The sequence below is a fragment of the Apus apus genome, chromosome 4 (genome assembly GCF_020740795.1).
Source record: "Apus apus isolate bApuApu2 chromosome 4, bApuApu2.pri.cur, whole genome shotgun sequence".
Lineage (NCBI taxonomy): Eukaryota > Metazoa > Chordata > Aves > Apodiformes > Apodidae > Apus > Apus apus.
Genome location: NC_067285.1, coordinates 77,623,799 through 77,647,026, shown reverse-complemented (window position 1 = coordinate 77,647,026; position 23,228 = coordinate 77,623,799). Strand labels below are relative to the sequence as shown.

Here is a 23,228-nt window from a genome sequence, read left to right as displayed (position 1 = left end):
AGACTGCTTGTTAGAAACACAAGGAGAAGCTTTGCCCAGCTAGAAGATACACTTGCTAACTGAGGGATGTGAATTTGATGTTTATTTATCCTGCCTAAGAATACGAAGATGAGCAATGAATTATGTTTTTATTTCTCTAGTATATGGAAAGTTAAATAGCAAAGTGTAATTAAATTATGATTTCGTAGTGACCATAAGGAAGATCTAAGGCATGTTTTGTATCCGCAGGTGCCTATCATAGAATCATAGAATGATGTGGATGACTTAAGGATCATCTAGTTCCAAACTCCCTGCTATGGGCAGGGACATCTCCCACTAGACCATGTTGCTCAAAGCCCCATCCAACCTGGCCTTCAACAATTCCAGGGAGGGGACATCCACAACTTCCCTGGGCAACCTCTTCCTTTGTCTCACCACCCTTACACTAAAGAATTTCTTCCTAATGTCTAACCTAAATTTCCCTTCTTCCAGTTTAAAGCCATTACCCCTTATCCTGTCAGTACCCTCTCTGGTGAAAAACCCCTCCCCAGCTTTCCTGTAGGCACCCTTCAGGTTCTGGAAGGTCACTATAAGGTCACCCCAGAGCCTTCTCTTCTCCAGGCTGAACAGCCCCAACTCTCTCAGCCTGTCTTCATAGGAGAGGTGTTCAGGCCTTCTTATCATCTTCATGGCCCTCCTCCACACTAACTCCAGGAGGTCCACGTCCTTGTGTTGGAGGGCCCAGAAATGGACACTATATGCTGGGTGGGCTGCAGAAGTTGATCCCAGTATGAGGATAAAGTAAATGCTGGACGATCAAGGAGGTAGTTGCCTATTTGCAGACCAAAAATGGTCTTGGCTTACAAAAACAATTCTGCACTTTTAAATGTCTATCTTGTCTTTCTTATCCATGTAAGAGCAGACAGATTGTCCGTAGGCAATAACAAGACTGTGAAATTTGGGGAAGAATGGGGAGAGGCTAGTATTAGCTTGGGATGCATACTTGGGTCTCCCAGTGTTTGCCAGCAGAATTTCTCAGGGAAGGTCCTTCAGCAAAGAGAAAGACTGGACTTATTGGCACAGGGTTTGTTTCTTGCTGAAGAACCCTTTACACATGCTCTTAGAGTGAATCCACCAAACAGATTTGAGATAAATTGGTAGGAACTTGGACTAGCAAGACAGAAATGAAAGGCTCCATTCTCTCCTCATGGCCTCATAAACTATTAACTCCCACTCGAATTGCTCCTTTAGATTTCCACTGTAAGGTCTTCAGCTTCCTTTTGTTCTTTTTTTCTTCATTTTAGCCTGTTGTTTGCAGGATACTATTTTAGACACATAGAATTTTAACCTGAAAGGTCTCTTCCACTGGAAATTTAAATAGATTGAACAGCATGAAAATATCTCACAGCATGCATGTGTTGCGTGTTACAAGGGAGTGTAGTTTCTGAGTCCAAGTTATTAATAATGATTTGTATGGAGACTAAGTAAAAGAAAAAATATTTAGGAAAAGATTTCTTAGTTCTTATAAGATTGATTCTTTGGTAGGCAACTTTCTTAGTTTATGAAGTAATTTAGAAAGTGCTGTGTTGTAAATTACAAAGTACAGTACATAGCACTCAGGCTAAGGGCAGTTTTGTTATTATGACTGCCTGAGATCTGATAAACTATTATATCTGCCTTTATAAACACTTTATTAAATATCACACTATCACAAACCAAAGAATGTTGTATAAAAGCAACTTGAGCAATTCAACATCCACTTTTTGTCATAAAAAAAAGAAATATTCTCTTGATTAGTCTCTATGAAGCATAATAACTGTAAAATAAACAAGATAATCTTTGTGTAAACAGCACAGGGTACACGGAGCACAGAAATGGATGGAGGCACAAAGAACATTCTTGGCTTTAAAACCTGAAAGCAAATTTCCTCTATTTAATCTAGTTTAATAATAGTTTTTATTGCAGTATTTTTAAGTCACTGGCAAAAAAACCACAAAAAACTTTTCTAACTTTTTTTTTTTAATTATTGTTATTTTATCTATCCCCCTAGGTAGCATCCCCTGGACAGAAATGAAAGTTTGTACTCATTTGCCCCTTCAGACCCATCCCTAGACTTCCACAGTGGAGTTCTGCCTGGCAGCTATCATTCTGTTCCTCATATAGCAAGGAAACAAAACCTGTTTCACCTGTTCTCAAAGCAAAAGCATCTAGTCTACAGTTCACTGGCAGCACTCCTCACTCCATACAAGAAATGCAACCAGTGTTTCACAGCCATAATTGTAAGAAATACAGATTTGTCTCATAATCAGCTGATTGCCTTCTTTAAGCATTTCCTTCAAGCTAGCTGTAACAAATGGGTTTTGCCTCTTTTTTCTTGGTATTGTAATCCCTGGGTTCGAAGGCACAAATAATTTACATTTCTACAGTGACTGACATCTGAAGCACTTTGCACGAACATTACCTAAGGAAACTTCATGTGGCCAGCTGGAACAAAGACACCTGCCTCCACAAAAACCATGATCCATGAGAATCTCAAGGAAGCAGAATTAGATATTTTTCAAGAGCTGGATAGCTCTCAAATATTACGAATCCTGCCAGATGCCAATGTTTCTTTTGAGCTAGAACACTTGTTAATGAGGTTAAGATGTAAATACCGAAAGGAAATTACTAAACCCTTTTTTTTTTTCAAATTCCTATGTATATGCTTATGTATATGTTTGTGCATTAGCATGTGTATGTTTATCAACTTATACAGGTTATAAACAACACTAGGATTTAAAGTTCTGGTTTTTCCTTATGTATATCTTCATAGAATTCATCCCACAAATAACAGATTTCCTGTTGACAGCAACTATGGGAAGTTGTAGTGGCAATGAGTATTTAAAATGGCCTGGCCAACTTCCAGACAGCTGGAAGAGAACCTGTCTCCAAACTCTTTTACCTTTGATCCAAAAGAAGGACCAATTCTTCCTATAAATAAATAAATAAATAGATAGATAATAGAATATATTATACTCTGTTCTAAAAGACAGAGAGGCATCAAAGTATTTTTTACTTATTTTGAACTAACACTGTTTTGTTGAACTTTCAATGTATACGTTATTTCTGAAACCCCCAAAATTACTCAGCGAAAAATATGTAAGGAGTCAGGATAAGAAAAGGACTTTAACTTCCATCATTTATTTCTGGGTAACACAATGCACACTCCTATGTCACATAATGTTTTCTTGGTCATGCACCACCTCCACAAACTTTAAAGCAATGTTCTCCCACTTACTATTTTCCAGTTTTCTCTATTCCTATGCCAGCAGGATCAATAAAACATTTTTTTCAATATATTTAGAGTCAGCCTCATAGGCAAAAGCAACAAAATGTCCCATGGACATACCACAGTGTTCAGTGCAACTTCACTTTTGACACTGACAGCACTTATGTCATTAGCGTAGCAATCAAGGACCATGTTATGTGGTAGTCAATACTCTGAATTACTCAGTCTGGAACAGGCACACACAGCTTAGCTACAATATAAGAGAAGAAAACACAAGTATTAAAGTTTTTCCCAATGATTTTTAAGGGGTGCACAAAAGGCAGGAGGTCTGTCTCCCCTGACTTTGCAGAGAAGTTTCTAGCCCAAAGCGCCTCTCATCAGGATTAGATGATAGCATCTGAAATGCAGGCAGCTGGGGCTCTGCTTGCTGCCCTCCCTGGCTGCAGTACTGTGTCAGTGAACCGATAACAGACAAACATTAAAAAGCCTGTCACAGCCACAAATTCATTCCTTTGGAGCTGTCCGGGAGAGAGGAGGATAAACTCCTGCCCAGCATGCAGGGCCTAATGGTCAGGGAGCAGCACACAGTAGGAATCCCATTACCTACAGAGGTATTAGAAAAGTGTTCCCAGCTGAAAGCCTTTATCCAATTCCAATTGTTGGTTGAATAACGACATTAAGAGCAGCATGGTTCTATTTGCTACTGTCTCAAACTATGCAATGGCTGTTTAGAATCACGTTTTGTTTCCCAAATAGCTGAATTTACTGTGGGAGTAGAGAAGAATTTACATCCAGAAAATCTACATTCCTTGAAGCAGATGTTTCTAATTTTAATAACATCAGCCTATAGAAATGAATATCTGAAATATTCTGATTGCTGTGTGCATGTTGCTGTTTAGAGTAACACTCCATCTTGGTGAGTTTGCAGAAAAATTCAGGAGCCACCAGGAGAAATAAGATGCTACTAGCTTTTCTAACAAGAATAATGTTGGAGTTTTTTGTGGGGTTTTGTTGTCTTTTTTTTCCTTTGGAAAGCCACTTAAAAATGCCCTCCTATGCAGAAGAATGTAATTTTCTGCACTGTAGATACACTGCATTACAGATTCATACTTGGAAAATTGCACGTGCAGAATTGTTTGCAGTGTGTGCCTTCACTTTTCCACACATGCAGCCCAGATGCGTGCATGCACATATCACACAAAATGGGCATGTACTGTTTCTACAAGCTAGGACATATCTTTATGAATAGTACATAAACAAAGTCAGGGGAAGCCCTTCATGGGCTCCAGGTTATGCAAGTCAGAGCGACTGGCCTCCAGGTGAGCAAAGATGCATGTACTCACTTTTCCCACTCCTCTGTCTGTACAGCAGACTGTAAGTATAGAGGTCCTTGAATCATCTGTAACACAGCGCTTGCAGTCCCGTATTGCAATAGCATAGAGTTCAGAGCAACCTACTTTGCTCAGTGAGAAACTGGGTAAAATTAGCCTGCACTGTGCTCTGTTTTCCTATGGAAGGCTGGTAATTGTATATGAGCTGGCTCAGGTGTGTACAAATTGTTTCCATTAACAGTAGGCACATGCAAAGCTTAGTTTCCTACAAATAGATGCCACTCTGATGAGCAGTGTTGTCAGTTTAACTAGCACAGCTTCTACTGATGAAGACTGTGAGGTTTTGTGATCTTTTTTTCCCATGTATCTTACAGATGTTATTCACTACATGATTAGGATTAATGTAATTGAACAGTAGATCATTCTACAACAGTTGTTAATAAAACTAGGGCTCTGAAATTACTAGCCTGTTATATTTAAGAAAAAAAAAATCACAGGGGGAAAAAAGGTAGTATGACTTTTATTTAGCAATATGTAAAACAATTTCTAACTGAAAGGTCTTATGTTTGAAAGAACACATTAAACTGCATATGCTGCTTCTGCTCTCTGCTTTCATAGCTGCTAGGCTTCCCAGTGGCCAGTCACTTGAAGAGCCATGCTGCATGCATGTGTGCTTCCTGAGACAGAAAAAGCACTGCCCTGTGAGATTATATATGAACCAATCTTTTCAAGCTCTGCACTTGCAAATCATTCCAGCCCAGCAGCAAACCACTGAACATACCAGCTATTCCCTGCTCTCTGGGCAACCTAAACCCTCATTTGGGTGCTCATCATAAGCAATATCAGGACTTGATAATAAGAAAGAACCAAAACAAGGCATAGAGACATAATAAAACATTGCTAACACCTTAGATGCAAACATGCTTGCATTGAATAAAACAGTTTTAGGATGTATGAATTCCATTTTACAGTGGAATATGACTGGAAACATATCTTCTGTGAGGCAGATTTTAAAAGGCATCCATATGCAGTGAGCTGGTTTGGTTTGCAAAAATTTCCAGGGTATAAATCTTCAAAGATACTTATATGCTGAACCTGCATTTATTTCAAGGAGTTTTAGAGCCTTTCCACTTTGAAATCTTCCCATCGAAGTACCTGTCTTCATTTTAGCATGCAAAAATCTCTAAAAACCTATGAAAGTAAAGCTGTAATTTAGCTCCACAGATGGACAAACGATCTCAAAGGTTAGTAGTTTCTAGTTCTAGTAACAAGGATGAAAATAGCCTAAGGTGCTTATTCGGAGATGGATGGTGAAGCCTTACTTCTGACTTAAAGTTTTGCATATCAGTAAACTGTGAAAGTAATCGGAGCCTGTCCCTGCAGTGGTCAGATGTGACACTTGTGCCAGCCCTCCTCCCACGGAAGTCACAGGGAGTTTTGTCGTTGAACTGAGGGGGACAGAGCTGGGTTTCCCCGATCTAGGGGATGCTGGGAGAGGCGGTAGAGGGTTTTTTTTTAATCTGCAGGTATCTTTAGATGTACCTGCGAAGTAGCTCAGTAGTAGACCCGTTGAATCTTCGTGTTTTGCTGCTAAAGAAAATCTATAAAAATAGATTTATTGTCATATTTCCCTTTTGCGTTGTACTGTTCCCCTTCCTCGTAAAATACTCTCGTCAGTTTACAGCAAAGCAAATGTAGCAGCTTAGTCCATAAGCGCCAAAGTTTCCCTCAGTTATACGCAGGCTTTTAGGCGTAATTGAGTTAGCTGCTATTTTTGTTGATACCAGAGAGCTGATTGCTGCCCCGAGCTGCCGTAATGAGGCTTATCAAGACCTGACGTGTGCCGAGGGGTCGTTACGCAGCGACCAAAAGCGACCCGCACCAGCCCGCAAGTCTGCAGGAACCAGTCCAAGCGGTTTTAACTTTTATTCTTCCTGCAAAGGATTTAAAGCGGCTTTGTACAACAGTCAGACAAGAATAAGCAGCTGTGGAAAATATAACAAATCATAAGAACGATTTAACGGGGGGAGGGGGAGGGGAAGAGAAGCCGGCAAAGCAAAGCCAAACGCCTGGAGTCTTGCGTGGGGACAGGAGGGACGCCTGCCTGATCCCTGACCCCTGCGTGGGAAGGAAGGGGGAACCTGAGGAAAAGATCTTGTGCTGGAAAGTAGCGTTGAAACAAACAAGCAAACAAACAAAACAAACAAAAAACCCCACCCTCTTTCAGCGTTTGAAACTGAGCGATTCTAAGTTTGATATTAAGGTTTTGATCTTTTTCCCAAAGATCACTTGCTAAGCGGCTCCTCCGGGCAGTCTCCCTCACACACACACACTGGCCGCTGCAAAGGTGTCCATAGGGCTGTGCGGGGAGGAGCCGAGGGGGGACAGAGGGGCAAGGGATGCTCGCCCCAGAGAAAAGGTAGGCACAAGCCAGGCCGTAATTACAAAGCAAACAAGGGTAGAATATTGGATCGTCCTCGCCCGTGACAAGATCTGCGCTTTTTGCCGCCAATTTGTTTGTGGAGCTCTATTTAAAGGCGCTTGATTGAGGAAACGTTGAAAATAGCAGTTAAGGTTTCCCTAATGAGACCTCTAGAGGAAAGCAGTGGCAGTCAGGGGGCTCCAGGAGGAGGAGAAGGGGAAGCGCTTAACCCTTTCCAGCCCCCCACAGCCCGGCGGGACTCGTCCCGGACATGGCACCTCCCGCGGGGCGCCCAAGGGACCGGGGCCGTCTGTCCCCGGGAAGAGCGGTGGGCAGCGGGGGTCAGCCCGCTTTCTTTCCCTCGGCCTTTAGTATTTCAACCTCCGGGCAGAGAGCCCGGCAAGGGGCAGTGCCAGGGCAGGGTTGAGCATTCTCGGCCTCTCCCTGCGGGGGAGGCTGGTCCCCCAGAACGTGCGCCCCGGCAGGACCGCGGCGTCGGGGCTCTGCCCCCCGCCGTCCCTTCATTTACTGGATCAGATCGCCGAGTGACCACGGGCTGATGCTTCAACCCGGCAACTCAAAGGCGGGCTGGAAAAAAAAAAAAAAAGAAAAAAAAAGAAAAAGAAAAAGTGGCCCTTAGAAACGCTGAAAGACCGAGAGTGTAGTGAACAAGTAACTAGATGTGTCACGTTAACATGCCCTGCTCTGGGGCCTTGTGACACTCCCTTCCATATGTGCCTTGCTCCTTTCTCACTTGCTGTATGAGCCTGCCCCGGCTCTCATTCTCGCAACTTCGCATACATTTACGTGCTAAATTAGAGCCTGCCTAAATCCCGTATTGAATGCAAATGAGATCTTTGACAAAACGCATGTTGAAAATATTCTGAAAGGTGCTAATGCCTGTAAGGGAGTGTGGATTGCAGTCGTTCTTCGGATTTCCTCCTCGAAGGGTTTGATACGCTATTGGTATGTCCCCGCTCTCGATTTTACAGATCCAACTTCAGTTCCGAAAAACGGGGCTCCCTTTCTCAACGAACTGCTTACAGTGCCCAGGGCCCTCGGATGTTACCTAGGGCATGTCTGCCCGCTCCTCTGCCCGGCCACCGTGCCGTCTTCTGCACGCACGTCAGTGTTTCTGTTACACGTAAATGTGTGTGTGTATATATGCACCTGGACGGAGATCAAAATAATCTTCTAGGGAATATCTAATAAATGAGAGCATTGTCTCTTCCTGAAGGGAAGGAGGGAAAGTTAAACGCAGGAAAACAAAGTGTTGACTTAGTAAAATACGTTCTGCAGGGTGATGTAAATTATTTATTTTTGTTGTCGCATTTACACCCAACTTTTTGGCCACTGCTCGGTCTCCCTGCAGGTCTGAGGAGGTGCATGACACTCAGTTCTCCATTTCCCGTCTTCTTCTGTTACTTTCCTGAAAATAAGAGCAAAGAGACTTTTTCTTTTCCTAGCTAAAGTGAAACGAATAAAGATTTTGCGTACCCACCTATCGGTTGTATCATCTGTAAGAGCAAATTACAAGTACGGCCGTGCATTTCTAGTAAAGCCTCCTGTCTTCTGTTCATGTTATGTCATTTCTGTTGGTAATTATTTTTATTTTAATTTTATGTCATTTTTAACAGAAGCCAGACCGGTTTCCCCTCCGTGTTTTGTACACAATACTCTTTCTCGATAAGATGTTCTTTCCTATCTTTTTGTTTTTTCTTTTAAAAATGTTTATAGTTCCCCACGAGCAATCCTCCGATATTTCTCTCTTGTATTTTAAGGACTTGTCCCTGTCTTGTTTTATTTGTTTGTGTGAAATTTAGTTTGAAAGGAGATCAGAGAGAGCAGGAGGGGTTTGTAATAAGAGAATGACCAAGTGACCTAAAGGCTGATTATGTGTCATTAACTGGAGACTTGGTGTATCCAAATTACCAAAAAGACCTCACTCAGCCAGATCAATTACACCGAGATACGCATATAGGAATTGCGGTCCAGGCTGATGCTTCCAGCAAGTATGCAGCCGACATTTGCAGGAGTCAGCTGCTGAGTTTGAAAAGAAGGGCCCGTGTGCTCCAGCCGGTCCCGGGCAGGCGGGAGCGGGGTGCGGTGCGGCAAGTACATGGCGAGGGGGACACCGGCAGGACGGCACTATTTTGGGGCGTGCACTGAGGACGAAATTGCAGTTAACTGACACTGCTACAAGAGGGATATTTTTTTCCTTTTTAAGCCAAACCATGTTGGCTTTGATCTATGAACGCTGCTTAAGCCCCAGCCCTGTTAAGTGAGGACTTTCCGTGAAGAATGGCAATAGAAGTGTTGATTTTTGTTAGCCTAAACCCCAAACGATGCCACCCTAGCCTCTGCTTCCTCCAACGCCTGAGCTTCAGAGGCTGGAGGACAAAATGTTTATTAATGAAGGCAATTACATCCGCTAACTATTTAATCAGCGGCTTAAGATGCTGTTTCCGATGAATTAAAACAACTATTTGTGACAAGAAGCTGTGCCTGACTGTATATATGTATTATATGTCGGTGTTTATACACGTGTATATATAGGATACAGACGTGACAAACACAATAAATAAAGACACACTTCGCGTTCACTGCAGAATTTTATAAGGTCTTCATTATTGTTCTTCTGACAAAGAAGGGGTCTTGGTCAGAGTTGGTTGTGGTTTTCTTTTCTTTCTGTGATTCCTGCCCAGAGTCTAAATGCAACTCCGGGTCCTCCAACACAAATATAAGCAATCCTCGAATAATTGCTTACACATGCAGAGGTAAAATGCGCAGGGTCCGGCGCTTACCGCCAATCACTGCGACCCACAATATGGTCAGTGTCTTGGGTTTTTCTCGTCTCTGTTTTTCTGTGGTGGTTTTTTGTTTTGTTTTGTTGGTTTTTTTGTGGTTTTGTTTTGTTTTGTTTTGTTTCTTTTTTGTTTTTCGTATACGCAACGGCTGCTACGTTATCGTGCCTGAAATATGTGGGCGTTCATTACCGATAACCGTAACGTAAACCAGGGTTCCTCCACCTCCAATGGCAGCAATTAAATCGGGCCTGCTGGACCCGATTCTGTCAGCTGCTCTGGACTTTGAAATCCAGGTTGCGTGTGCGTAACAGAGGGTATAAGTAGGCCCATTAGGCACAAGTCCTTCTCATTAACCCGCACTGACAGGTTGACCTTCAAATTATATTTCTCCGATCCCTCTTTACAAAAATCGAGGGTTTTTTCGCGACTTCACGTTGTTTTGCCAACTCGTAGGCGATGGTCCAGGGATAGGGCGCGTCGCATCCGTGGGACGCGGGCTGCTTCGAAGTCCCCAGCTCCATCCGAGAACGATACCCCTTTCTGATGCCTATGGTCCAGGTCAATGACACCATGCACTCTATAAATTCAAATGCATCTCGACTCTTCAAGCCATGCACCGGGCTGTTGAGCGATGTGGTAGGCAGGCGGGCGGGAGGAGGAAGGAGAAGCACTCTGCAGCCGTTGACCCCCTGGACTTTTAGGAACTGTCGGGGAGCAAAACCATCGTGGGGAACTGCCCGGCCAGGGCTGAGCCGCAAATGCAAGGGAAAGGGTGCCCTTGGGGTGTTTTTGCCGCTCTGATTTCTTGTTTGCCGTAATGAAAACTGTAAAGTAGAAGGAAAGACTGGGCGGTGCTGCGAGGAGCGGGGGACGCGTGGTGCTGGGCTCGGCGCCGGGCCCGCCACTCCCTTCGCTACCTCGCCCGGACGGCTGCCTGCCTCCCAAAATCGCCCCGCCGGTATCGGACGCTCCTCGATGACAAGGTGCAGAAAAGGAGCAAACGAACGAGAGGGTCGAAGCTCAGGCACCGACCAGGCGCTTTCCTGCCCCGGGTCTGCTCATTAAGTAGCCCGGGCGGGTGAGCCTGATGCTCTCCCAGCCCGCCAGCCCGAGAGCCCCCAGCAGATGTTGGTTTCCGACCACCCAGCGTCGACACCTCTTCCCCACTTCCATGCGATTTCGACTGATTCGGAGAAATTAGCTTAATTTGCAATTTAGCCTAATTTACACAAGTCCGAGCTGGGGAGGGGTGAGGGGTGGGAGCACAGTTGCTTTGTTATCCCCAAATACCACCCTACCCTTGGCCCGGAGGAGAGAAGTGACCTGGCGATAAGCGGCCCGGCGGCGGCTGAGCGTCGGGGCAGGACAGCGGGTGGCCCCGGCGGCGCGGCCGGGGCTGGTCACCCTGAGCGGAGGCCCTGTGCGCAGCCCCCCGCCTCTCCCAAGTCCTCGGGCTTCTGCCTCCCGTGCGCCGGGGCACCCACCAGGGGCAAAGGCAGCCACTTCTTCCCTCTCAGTGCACGGAGGACAGGAAAGGCAACAACCAAGGGGCAAAAGCAAGGATATAGCCCCCCACAAACAACCTCCTCCCCCCTCCCCGACAAAATCAAACAAAATAATTTTTAAAACAAACAAACAAAACCCAAAAACAAACAAAAGGGAAGAGGGGCGGGGGGAGGAAAGGGAAAACCAGCCTCTGAACAGTCGCCACCAAAATTTCTTAATTACAGCGAGCTAGGAAAGTCCTGTCTGGCAGCAGAGCCCAGATAAATCGCCGCCTAACATGCAACCATTTGGGCAGGGACATAGTGACATGAGGCTGGAGCTTCTTTCTTTCTCCTTTTTTTTTTCTTGTTTTGTTTTGTTTTGTTTTTTCCCCAAGCAACTGTTTTGTGCACGAAAAAGATACCTAGATAAATCGACAACCGGAAGATGGGAAAAATACTAATGCTTTTTGGCGGACTGTAAACCTAGTCTTGGGGAAGGTACTTTGGGTTGCAGTGGTTTCCAGTGTTGATCAAGGAGGAAAGCCTGTAACCCCTGATCGGGCAGCGTGAGTAACTAAAAGATGAGGGACACAAGAGTTGCATTTGCTCTAAAACTCACTTTATAAACTCATAAACAACTCCTGGTGGTAGGAGGAATATATCTTTCTCTGCAGAAGATCCTGCTACATGCTTTATCTAGAGACCTTATTTCTCCAAAACTAATGAAGCGATAATGATGCTAGCTCTGGAGTCTAGTGTTCTGATCGGTATCTCCTGTATCTTTTATTACTTTTCCTCTGCCTCATGTTTTGCCTTTTCTTCATCATTGGAGATGTTATCGGAGTGACCATAGTGGCTTGCCACAGAGATTGTCGCTGTTCCAGTCCAGCCTGCAGTATATTGGAAAGCTCCTACACAAATAAAGAGGCTGCAAAAAAGCGCAACGCCCTTTGCAAGCCGATACACATTTCTGGCCTTGGCAATGCCGGCTTCTTCGCATCGAGAAGAATATCTCGGAAAAAGAAAACGAGAAGCGCTGCAAAAACCGGGTAGATTTCCAGGCTGAGCCCTGCAGGCATTGGATCTCGAGCAGCAGGGATACGCTCCCTGACGGCTCCAGGGCTCTACCTGCACAATGTGCTCACAGCCTTTCTTAAATTTAAAAATCCGTACTGGAAATATGTTATTTCCTTAGGCTAATAAAATATGTACGTGTGTGCCTGTGCATACATAGATGGAGATAGCCATCAGTCATTTTAGTAAAAAGCATGTGTGCGTACGTTTAAGATGTATATGTATATACATCAGTTCTACATCTGGACTAGTTTTTCACTTTCGTACTCAGTTTACACCCAGACGCTCAGGCATATGTGTATATACTTATATAAATCTACGTCTGCATTTCTGTTCTCTGTGCACGTCCCTTCGCTGGATTAAGCCCTGCACTCCCCGTCCTGCCGAAATGTTGTGCCAGCGCCCTGCTTCCCCTTTGATTTTTCCCCACCGAATCCAGCTCCCCGGTACCGCAGCGGGCTGCTCCTTGGAGGGCGACCTCATCGGCGGAGACTGCCACCTTTCAGCAAATCTTTCCCTGCAGAGAGCCCGCAGAACCACCCGCAGAGCCCCCGGGTCCCAGCAAGCCCCCGTGTCCCTGCGGCATCTCGGAGGACGAGCGGGGCGGCAGCCCTCCCCCGCACCGGGGCCGCTCGGACTCAGCTCGTCTCCTCTCCCCAGGCGTTGAGTTGGTTCACCCCACAGAGGGGGTTTTTCGCCGTCTTTCCGCCTCCCAGCACTTCCCCTCAAGGCATCCCCACCGGCTCTTGCAGTGAGTCCGCAGAGTGCAGTGAGCTGCTGCAGAAATTGGACTTGCTGTTCTTGCTACCTTCTTTCGTAGACTCCTCCACTTCTATCTTTCTCTTTCTTTAATTTATGACCTCTCCGCTCCTGCTGACATAGTTTTCCACACTGCCTGTATTGTAGGCTTGCATTGTATTATACGCAGAATCAGACTAGTCGTCAGCCAATGCACCTAAGGGTGGGTATTTGATATTTCGTAGCTATTTAGTAATGCTGGGCTCCATTTGAAGATTCCAACATTTCGCCTCGCCTCCAAGTTATCCCTGAATCACAGCTTTACCCCTTTGTAATATCTTCAAGCTTACCAAAACAAAACACCTAAATAGCTACGAGAGATTTCGTCCTGGCCTGGCCGTGAAACAAACATTTTAACTGTTCCCTTTCGATAACTAAACCCGCTTTCCGCAGATGCTGGTCTTTATTTATGTATTTATTTATTTATTTATTGCAGAACCAGGAATGCTGAGAAATATTTATATATTTGTTAGTAAAAGCTAGAAAATAAGCTCTGAACATGCTGTAAAAAAGATTCGGTTACTTACCTATCAGACCAGTTAAAGAAGCATGACACTGATTTCAGGAGTCGTCTGAATACTGGTCGAGGTGCGTAGGCGCAGACAGCAAGCTGAAAGAGAATCAGTTAGAGTCGGGTTTATTGTCAGTGTTTCAAAGCCATTATTTGTGGAATACCGTCCCTGGCCAAGCCCTGAGTTTCCTGCTCCCTCGGCAAGTCAGCGGCAGCGAAGCCGGACCAAGCCTTGGCTGACTTGGATCGCAAGCCCGGTGACAGACAAGGCAGAGGTGCTTCGTCTCCCTCCTCACGGGAACTAGTGATCTCTTTGTGTATACTAAACGGTGATAAAAGCGTAAGCCGGAGCGTTGCAGGGGCATGCCTATAATACCGGGCAATCGATAAAGTGCCCATCCGAAGCTGATTTTATTTGTGCCTGTACCACACGGGCACGAGGCATTTTGGAAAAGAAACCTCGGAGGGTATCAAGCTCACACACAGATTTTGCCAAGAAATTCCTTGGATCCATACTGTACCTGGTTTGAGATTATCCGATATTTAAGTTTTAATGAGTTTGCTGGTTTTTTGGTTGTTGGTTTTGGGGTTTTTTAAAAAGCAGATTTTACAGTAAGGCATCTGCTAAACACTTGCATTAACCTCTGCCTCCATGATAATTTTTCCCCCCTTGTTTTAATTACATTATGGATGCGGAGGGGCAGCCAATCCTAAAAGAGGAGCTCGGCAATTAGCAGGACGAACATCAAAAAAGTTTTATTGAGGAGGGCGGCGGGCCCCGCCCCTGCCGCCAGCCATTGGCGGCCGCCGCTTCTGACGACATATATTAACCCGAGCGGCCTTAAACATGTAGCTGTACATGGAGATCGTGCCGGTGAGCCGTGCCAGTGCCCCGCGCCGCGCCGAGCCCCGCCACTGCAGCCGCTCCCCGCCGCCGCGCCCGGCCGAGCGGCGCGGATGCCCCAGAGGAAGGCCGGGGTGCTGACCCCCGCGGCCGAGCGGCGGGCAGGGATGCTTGCGCCCGCCCGGCAGTGACGGCCCCGCCGCCCGCCCGCCCCGAGCCGGGGGCGCATGGAGGGGGGCCGCGTGTAAGTACCACCCGGCCGGGCTGCGGCGGACTTGGCGAGAGCTGTGGGAAGCAAGAGGCGAGGAAGATCCCGCGCTGGGAAGCCAAGCCATTTTGTTTTGGTCGACTTCTCTCCATAGCCTTTTTTTTTTTTTTCTTCCTCGAAGACCCGTCCCCGGGCGAGGAGGAGGAGGAGGTGGAAGCACAACGCATGAGCGGCAGCGGCGGCGCCTGGGGAGGGGGGATCTCTCGGGCACCCACGGGGACTGTGCAGCAGCTCCCTATGGAGAGGCAGCGGGCAGCGGGGCAGTGCTGAGGGGTGAGCGGCGGGCAGCATCTCCCGCCGCCGCGGAGGGGGTGGGAGGCGGACGGGGAGGGGAAACCTTTGTTTTGGGGCCTGGGGGGGGGTGGGGGGGTGCGCTAGGGAGCGGGGATGAGTCTAGTGGGAGGCTTTCCCCACCACCCGGTGGTGCACCATGAGGGCTACCCTTTCGCCGCCGCCGCCGCTGCCGCCGCCGCTGCCGCCACCCGCTGCGGCCACGAGGAAAACCCCTACTTCCACGGCTGGCTCATTAGCAGCCACCCGGAGATGTCCCCCCCTGACTACAGCATGGCTCTGTCCTACAGCCCCGAGTACGCCAACGGGGCGCCGGGCATGGACCACTCCCATTACGGGGGGGTGCCGCCCGGGAACGGCCCGCCCGGGCTCGGGGGGCCCCGGCCGGTGAAGCGCAGGGGCACGGCGAACCGCAAGGAGCGGCGCAGGACTCAGAGCATCAACAGCGCCTTCGCGGAGCTGCGGGAGTGCATCCCCAACGTGCCCGCCGACACCAAGCTCTCCAAGATCAAAACCCTCCGCCTGGCCACCAGCTACATCGCCTACCTCATGGACCTGCTGGCGAAGGATGACCAGAACGGGGAGGCGGAGGCCTTCAAGGCAGAGATCAAGAAGACAGACGTGAAGGAGGAAAAGAGGAAGAAAGAGCTGGTCAGTGCTCCGGGACGGGACTGGGTGGGACGGGGAGGGGGGGCCGCAGAGAGGAGGCTGCTCGGCCGCCCGCCGGCGCCCCATCCCCGCGCACCCGGCGGCTAGGCAGGATCGGGTCGTCGGGTGATGTCCATGGGGGACACCTCAGTCCTACCCGTCTATGGACATACCTAAGAGCGGGCTAAGAGAGGGACAGGGCACGGCTCCGGTCCCAAACGGCCCTCGACGCCCGCGGCTCTCTCAGAGAGAATGGATCCCCGGCAAGCAGCCGCCGGGGAAACGCCGCGTCAGTAGGGACTCCCGCGGGACTCTGTTCCCGGGCTTGGGGTTGGTCCCGGATCCCAAACCATGATCCCGTCAGAAACAGGCCTCCCCTCTCTTAAATGAAAGCCTGTAAGCGCGATTACTTGCTAAGTTCAGCACGGCTTTAATAGGTTCACAGTGCGGGGCTTTCCTTCCCGTGCGCTCTGCGCTTGAACTATTTTGGCTTTTAACGGAGTCGGCTTTGATGAGGCAGCGCAAGCCCAATTTCGTGTAGGCCCTACGGCACGCTCGGGCGATAGTCCCGCAGATTTCGGTGGCTGCAGGCCCGATATTTTGCCCCGCTGCGTGCCCAGTTCCTTCTCAGAACCCAGGAGGGGATGGTTCAGCGCCATCCTTATCTTCCCGCAGATGGCTGATACCGCTCAGCCCCCTAGTACGCGCCTCCGAGCCTCAGGGTCCTGCATGGAAGGACAGCGGTGCTGGCGTGGAGCAGGACTCGGCCTCCGCCGCAGATCGTGAGCGGCCGCTCACAGCCCGTGCCCGCTCCCCTGGACGGCGGCTTCGCCCGCAGCGAGACCCTGCGGAGGCCCGCCCCACTGTGTCCTCTGCAGCCCCAGGCCTAGACAGGAGCCCGTGTCTCCTCGTAGTTTTCCCTCTCAGGGCAGGGCAGAGGCGATCTAGAAAGGGAAATAATATCTCTAACCTTTTTTTTTCTCCTCTCCCCCTTCTGTTTCTCTCCTCTTTCTCTTTGCATCCTGTCTCTCCAGAACGAAATCTTGAAAAGCACAGTTAGCAGCAACGATAAGAAAACCAAAGGGAGGACTGGCTGGCCGCAGCATGTCTGGGCTTTGGAGCTCAAGCAGTGAGCACGACAGGACTGGTGGAGCCGTCCTCTTGGTCTCGGTGGCGAGCTCTTCTCTGAGGACTCTTTATATTTGGAATCGTCCAGTTTATTTATGTGCAATTTCTCCCCCAAGCCCCCAAAAGTGTGGATATTTGAAGGAGAGGGAAAAAGCATTCCATATATGAAGAAGCAACTCCAACTTGGTAAGGGGTAATGTCTCTAATAGTTTCGTGAATGTTATTTGCTCTTTATAAAACACAGGGGAAAAACAGAACCATAGGAAAGGAAAAAAGAAAAAATCCCTCCCTGGCATTAGTGTGTATGTGAAGTGTATCTTTAATACTTGGCCTTTTGGATATAAATATTCATGGGATTATAAAGTTATATTTCAACAGAAGCAGTTGCACCAATGTTTCGGTTGACTCGGTATTTAGTGTTGTAATTTTGTTGTGGTCGTTCAGTATTTGAGGATGTTTTCAATAGTTATTGGTTATGTGCACTTCCGTCCGTAAGGGAAAAAAGTGGAATCTAATTAATATTGAAGGTGTAAACGTTGTAAGTACTCAATAAACCACTGTGTGTGTTTTTTACAAAACAAAACAAAAAAAAACCCTACAAAAAACAAACAAAAAACAACAACAAACAAAAAAGAAACCTACCCAAATCTTTTTATGTTTTATACCTCAAAATGTTTTGAATAACAGCGTTGTTTATGGCTTTTTTCATAATATTTAAAATATTCGGAAGTAAACTAAATTATAAAGATGCCTCCTAAGTTTATTTTTAAACAAGTGACTGAGAGAAAGGAGTGGTAGGGGGAGGGATCTCGCCAGCCCCGCGAGTGTTGAGCAGAAACCGGCAGCTCAGCTGAATAGGAATTCCTTGTGGTGGTGTTCTCCATGCAGGAGACCTACTGCTAACGGGAAACGGACAAGGATGCAAACCCCGGGCGGATGACGAATGGCAGCGATGCGCGGTTTTCTCGCCGCCGGGGCCCGGGCGGTGGCGGTGCCAGGCGCTGGCGGGAGCCAAGCCCGGATCGGGGCCGGGCGGTGGGGGCGGCGGCCCCAGAGGTGTGCCACGGGCAGGCTAGGGAGGCCGGAGGGCTTTACTAGGAGTGATTAGGTAACAGGTAATTTTACGTCAAGGAAGAAAGAGTGAACAAGGCAAGGGATTTGTGGGGTGGGGGGAGATATGTAAGATTTACAACGAGCTATGGTGAACTTAATATTAACTTTGCGGTTCCCAAAATTCTCCTGGATTGCACATTTCCAGCCCGACACAGAGAGGTTTGTTTTTTTAAAAACAAACAAACAAACAAAAAGCAACCTTTTTTTTTTTTTTTTTTCTGGCTGTAAACTGCAGCAGCTTCTGCTTTGGCTCTTTTTGGTACCTTCGTGATCTGTCTTCCCCCATATCTGCACAGTTACCTCTCGCCCCATTTGCAGACTCCTTTAGAAGGGTGCCGGTGCCAGGCTGGTGGCGTTTCTGCTCCCCGATGCCGGGATGAGCTGCAGACATTCAGTTCTGTGAAATGCGGGGCATCCCATTGTGTCGTAGGCAGTCAAGAAAAAAATGTGAAGCTTTTTACACAGAGAGGCTGCTCTAGGTATCTTTGGCAATTTTCGGTTAAACTCAAGGTTTTCCACCTTTTCCATAATAAAATTCGGGCTCATATTTTAAACCCTTACTTAAATCATCTCAACTTAAACCAAGCTGGCTCTCTCTCCAGGTCCAGGGCTGCAAACCTGCCTGCCTTCCCCTGCCGCAGCGCCTATGGAAGTGGCTCCTGACGAAAGCCGGCACTAAGCGTAGGTAGTTGTGCGATTGCCCATAAAAAGATAAGGAAGCCCCTTGCGCCGTTTCGCCGCCCCTGCTGACAGTGGGGAGGTTGCGGGGTTACAACAACCAGACAAAAGTGATGTGCCCTCCCTCCTGTCGGGTCAGGCAGCCCGGCTCGACGCTTCGGCGTGGGTCTGTGTTTACAGACACTTGCTTTTTGTTTATAACACATGGAGAGAAAAATCTCCCTCCTTGTTTGCTTTTCCTTGCCTGTTAGTTGCCCAGCTGATAAACTGGAACATCTTGCACACCCTTCCCTCCCAAACTTTCTTTCTTCTTTTTTTTTTTTTTTTCTTTTTTTTAAAGGCACGGGAAAAAAGAAAAAGAAAAAAGGGGGGAGGGAGGTGGGCGAGGGATGTCTGCGAGTGCTGCAGTGCAACACGTCCCGGGCAGCCTCCCAGCAGATGCGGTGTCTTTCCTTGACCGAGTCGACGGTCTGCAGCTCTCCCTGGGAATGCGCGGCAGGGCCGGGGTGCCGAGCCGCCCGCTGCTCCCCCGACCCACCTCCTGGAGAATCGCCTCTCTGATACTTCCCTAATAATAATTTTATCTTTTTGAAAAGTTAGTTTCTGAGAACCGGGAGCTCTTCTGAATCCGGTAAGGAGGGTCTCTTTTAATTGCTAGCAAATTAGGATGTTGCCATTTTTTCAGGAGCGGTCATTCCTGCAGCTAAATCACAAGAGTCCTAGACAGGCCGGAGCCGACAAAAATGTAGGTTTTGACGTTAAAAGCTAAATGGGGAAGCAGAAGCTAAATTGATGGTAGATGGGGATGTCAGTGCCCTGGCCCCAGATCTCCGCTAGCGGAGCCGAGGCCTGATAACAGCGAAGCGCTGCTCCCGCACCAAGCCTGCTCCCCGAGGCAACACCGCCCCGGCGGCCCAAGTATTTTGGAGAGCTTTTTTCGAAGGTGAAAAGCACGCAGGAGGAGGGACGGCAGCCTGTATCCCCCTGCAACATGTATCGGCGCTGTGATGGTGGAGGAAGGAAGAAGAGAGGAGGGCAGGGGGTGGGTGGAATGTAGCCGGGTAGTTGAAGTCCCTACTCGCGCAGACGGGCTCATGGCCCAGATTTACTCGTAGTTTAAGCCAGTCCCATGTAATATGGCTGGGGGAGTGAGACTCTCTGTTATTCCTCAAGAGAAAATAACACTTAATTTTTTTTTCTTCCCCCTTGAAGGGAGACATCAATAAAATTCCCCCGGGTGGTGTCTCGCAGCCGCCGCCCGCCCGCCCTCCCAGGAAGCGTCCCCTCGGATCCCCGGGGTGCGGACCCGGCTGCACGCCAGACACACCGCGGCCGCTCCCCCGCAGCGGAGGAGGCAAGGACCTCTCCGTGTCCTCCGGGAGGGTGCGAGGATGCCTGGTTTAGGTAGATAGCAGCGGGGGATTTTGAAGCTCGCCGTGGTTTTGGGGAGCGGGGAGGCAGCGAGGAACCAGCCCGGTGCCTTTCCCCGGTCGGCAGCTAGCCCGGGCGGCTGCTGGCCATTCAGGGTTTGGGCGGAGGGGGGGGAGAGGTGTTCCTGCAACATGCGGGACCCCGGAGGACCCCTCAGCCCTTCCCCATCTTTTTTAGGCTGTTTTATGTGTCCTCTGCGCTATCGGACGTGCGTGGCATGCCTGCTATTCCTGCCCACAAGGAAGATAAAGTGTGGAGGGTTGTTTTTTTTTCTTCTGCTTTTTTTTTTTAAGTGCATTTTGCTTTGTATTGCGGGTGGGTTTTTTTACCCCTTCGTTCCCAGGAGCTCTTCTATGCCTCGAAAGATAATTGCAATTATTAGTACTAAATTGCTATCGTTGTCAAAGAGGTGTAACGGGGCCTCCCGGACCAAGCCGCAGACAACCCTAGAACAAGTGCCGAGACATCCGTGGGCATCTGTAAGAATATAAACACAACCAGAGGATGCCATAGAGACAATATGAGCTTGAAAGGTGGGCGGGGAGGCCGGGAGAGAAGGTTAATAATAAAACCTCTAAGAAAAATATGCTGCTTTTCGCACTTTAAACCTAACCTTAATCCTCCTTTTTCACACTTACTCTCCCAGCGACTCACAAATGCACCCAAAAGAAACCCAAGTAGCGATGGGAAGGAAACTCATTCCACACGCCTGCAGACATAATCCCCTCTGCTGTAACGAGAGGCTTATCAATGTTTTATATATTTTTAATTTGGGAAATTTTTTTTGTGGGCCATGAAATACGTGCCTTTGCAGACGAGCTCCGATCTTTTTCTTTTTCTAATTGGCCAATTACTGTTCAGCTGTTTCAGTTCATACCGTACGATGGAGATTAAAGTAGAGTTGTTATCTGAATCACACATTCACATAAATTCTAGCAAAGCTGGGCAATGCGCGGAGCCAGAGCTTCTCTGGGAATCCCTGTGGCCCCCTCTTTCCCTTCCAAACCTGCGTGGTGTGTGTCTCCCTCTTCCCCATCTCCCCCTACACCCCCATTTTCCTCTAAAAATGTCTTTGCTTTGATGATCCGATTGTAGAGCATTGATTACAAATTTATTCTCAGACACTATATAAGTCTTTATATCTGCTATTAGAGACATCTGGGAATGATTACAGTCCTCCCTCCCCCGGCTCAGTTCCCTCTATCTTGCAGCGAGGAGCTAGAGACATGTTGACGTCAGATCAGACGGCTAGGAGCCATCCTGCTCTCCACTTGGGTGTAATCACGGCCGAGTTTTCCAAGCTTCAGCCCCGGCCGCGGCCGCCAGCTGGGATGCGGGTGCAGCGGGACCCAGCACTCCCTCCGCGGGGCTCCTCTGCGCGGAAGCCCCCGGGGCCGCCAGCTCTTCTGGAGTTTGCCGTCAGGGTTGTTTGTTTACTTGTCTGTTTGGAATTTCAAGAAAGAAAAAGCAGTGCATTCCGCGGGCGGTGCTCCCGCCCTGCCGCCGGCCCAGCTCTCGCTTTATCTCAACCCGATTTCTCCCGGCGCATTCGCTCACAGCGCTATCTTCCAAAATAAATACCGAGGCAGGCAGATTTCCACCTTATGTCTTGGCAGGGAGAAATTAGCCAAGCAAAGTGCTTACGTGCGGGCAGTGACAGACGCGCTGACACCCCGCTATCCAAAGTGGTAGTCAGGTTTATAATCAGCCGGGCGAACTGGAGGCTGCTCTAAAACAAGACGATTCCCTACCCAAAAGGCAGTGCTGCTGGAGAGGAGATGGCTTTGCACCTGCTGTTAAAACCTAATGAATCGCCTCTAATTGAGAGCTGAGACTGGCTGACGGTAATGCCGAGCAGCCACCTTGGTAGCCCTGGCTCAGCGGGACCCCAGACCACATTTGCCACGCTTATTTTCACAAACTGTTTACTGTATGGTTTCGTAGGTTTCGTACCATTCTGTTTTATTTTGAGTTTTTTTGGTTTGTTTTCCCCAAGGAGATAAAAAATATAATTGAATAAATACAACTTGAGCCTCGCCGGCGGTTCGCGAAGCCTTGGACCGGCTGACACTTGTCCAGCTGTACGCTGCAATCAGTGCTACCACCAGGAAAGGGGGGGTGGATGAGAAAGCAGTTGATCTCGTCTCCAGAGGAAAGAGATAATGTTAGACTGTTTGTCTGAAGGATTAAGTTCGCGGGGTAAAATACGTTTGCCAGAAGAGGGAAAAAAAAAAAAAAAAAAAGCCTCTCGTGATCCTAAAAATAAATTAAAATATACTCTTCCATTTCTTTGTTCCAGCAGAATAAAATAAAATAAACCCCCTAAGATACCTCAACGGTCCGCTGTGTTTATCTGTAATCTCGAAAGGAAAAGGAACATTTCCTTTCTGAATCAGTGCAAACGGTCTGCTGTGCGCTCGGCTTCCCACCACAGCCACCAACCCCAGGGCTCGGGCAGGGAAAAATAAAAAAAAATTAAAATAATAAAAAAGAAGTTAAGAAAAAAAAAAAAGAAGGAAAAAATAACCCCGAAAAACAAGCCCGAACCGAGAAAAATCCCAACAAAACCTACCGCTGGGCTTTATGGGAGATGGCCGGCCCATGAGGGCTCCTCTGCAGGCTGAGGCTGTGACCGCGGCACCTCTCCTCCGGGTCCCTGGAGGCTGCAGCTGCCTCTCCGCGGGAGGAGGCCGAGCAGCCCTCTGCGTGGAGCGGGCCGGGTCCTGCTGGCCTGTTTTGGGGGGAGCGGGGTTGTGGAGCCCTGCCGGGCAGAGCGCTAGGTACGGCTGCAGCCGGGAGTGGGGTTTTGGGAACAGCAGTAATGGATTAGCGAAACAATGGAGATCAGTGCGCCCGCATCCCGGGGCCGTTTATTTGCTAACAGTGAAGGCTGTTCAAAGCAGGAACGAGCCCCTGCGTTGTCCAAAGTACTCGGAAGAAAAATGTAAAATTATATTTTAATGTATAGCAGTAGAGTCGCTTTCCCGGCCACGTATATTGAACAAACATGTGGGGATATTAGAGAGGACGGTTCTCCTATAGGGGTCTCTATTTGCATACCATATGTGGCTATAGGCTGAAACAGCTGCGTGTAATGAACTTTTTAAAAAGATAAATACGCATGCAAACCCATAGCAGTTTTCTAAAACA

General features: G+C 48.2%; 1 protein-coding gene and 1 long non-coding RNA gene across 7 annotated transcripts; one reads left to right on the top strand and one right to left on the bottom strand.

The window, feature by feature from the left end:
• Positions 1–8,287: 8,287 nt before the first annotated feature.
• Positions 8,288–14,395, bottom strand: LOC127384159 (uncharacterized). Its single transcript, XR_007889385.1, has 3 exons — positions 14,199–14,395; positions 13,694–13,776; positions 8,288–8,429 (listed from the first exon to the last, which is right to left on the bottom strand). It is a non-coding gene; the product is annotated as an uncharacterized LOC127384159 (long non-coding RNA).
• Positions 14,396–15,169: 774 nt separating this feature from the next.
• On the top strand, positions 15,170–22,301 carry HAND2 (heart and neural crest derivatives expressed 2). Of its 6 annotated transcripts, none has more exons than XR_007889509.1 (5): positions 15,174–15,731; positions 16,763–17,042; positions 18,572–18,650; positions 18,988–19,278; positions 19,860–22,301. XR_007889509.1 is itself a non-coding variant. In XM_051619733.1 (2 exons), the coding sequence occupies exons 1-2, from the start codon at positions 15,177–15,179 to the stop codon at positions 16,859–16,861; spliced, it is 654 nt and encodes a 217-aa protein (XP_051475693.1). In that variant the 5' UTR covers positions 15,174–15,176; the 3' UTR covers positions 16,862–17,609. The 6 variants fall into 6 exon arrangements, 1 of the variants encoding a protein (XP_051475693.1); XR_007889510.1 differs by having other exon boundaries at positions 18,988–20,051; positions 21,290–22,301; XR_007889508.1 differs by having other exon boundaries at positions 18,988–20,051; positions 20,256–22,301.
• The last annotated feature ends 927 nt before the right edge of the window (positions 22,302–23,228 follow it).

Excerpts from the sequence above, each read along its gene's own strand:
- HAND2 (XM_051619733.1), top strand. The coding sequence starts at position 15,177 with ATGAGTCTAGTGGGAGGCTTTCCCCACCACCCGGTGGTGCACCATGAG. Across the intron at positions 15,732-16,762 it reads AAAAGAGGAAGAAAGAGCTG|AACGAAATCTTGAAAAGCAC; the intron begins GTCAGTGCTCCG and ends CTGTCTCTCCAG.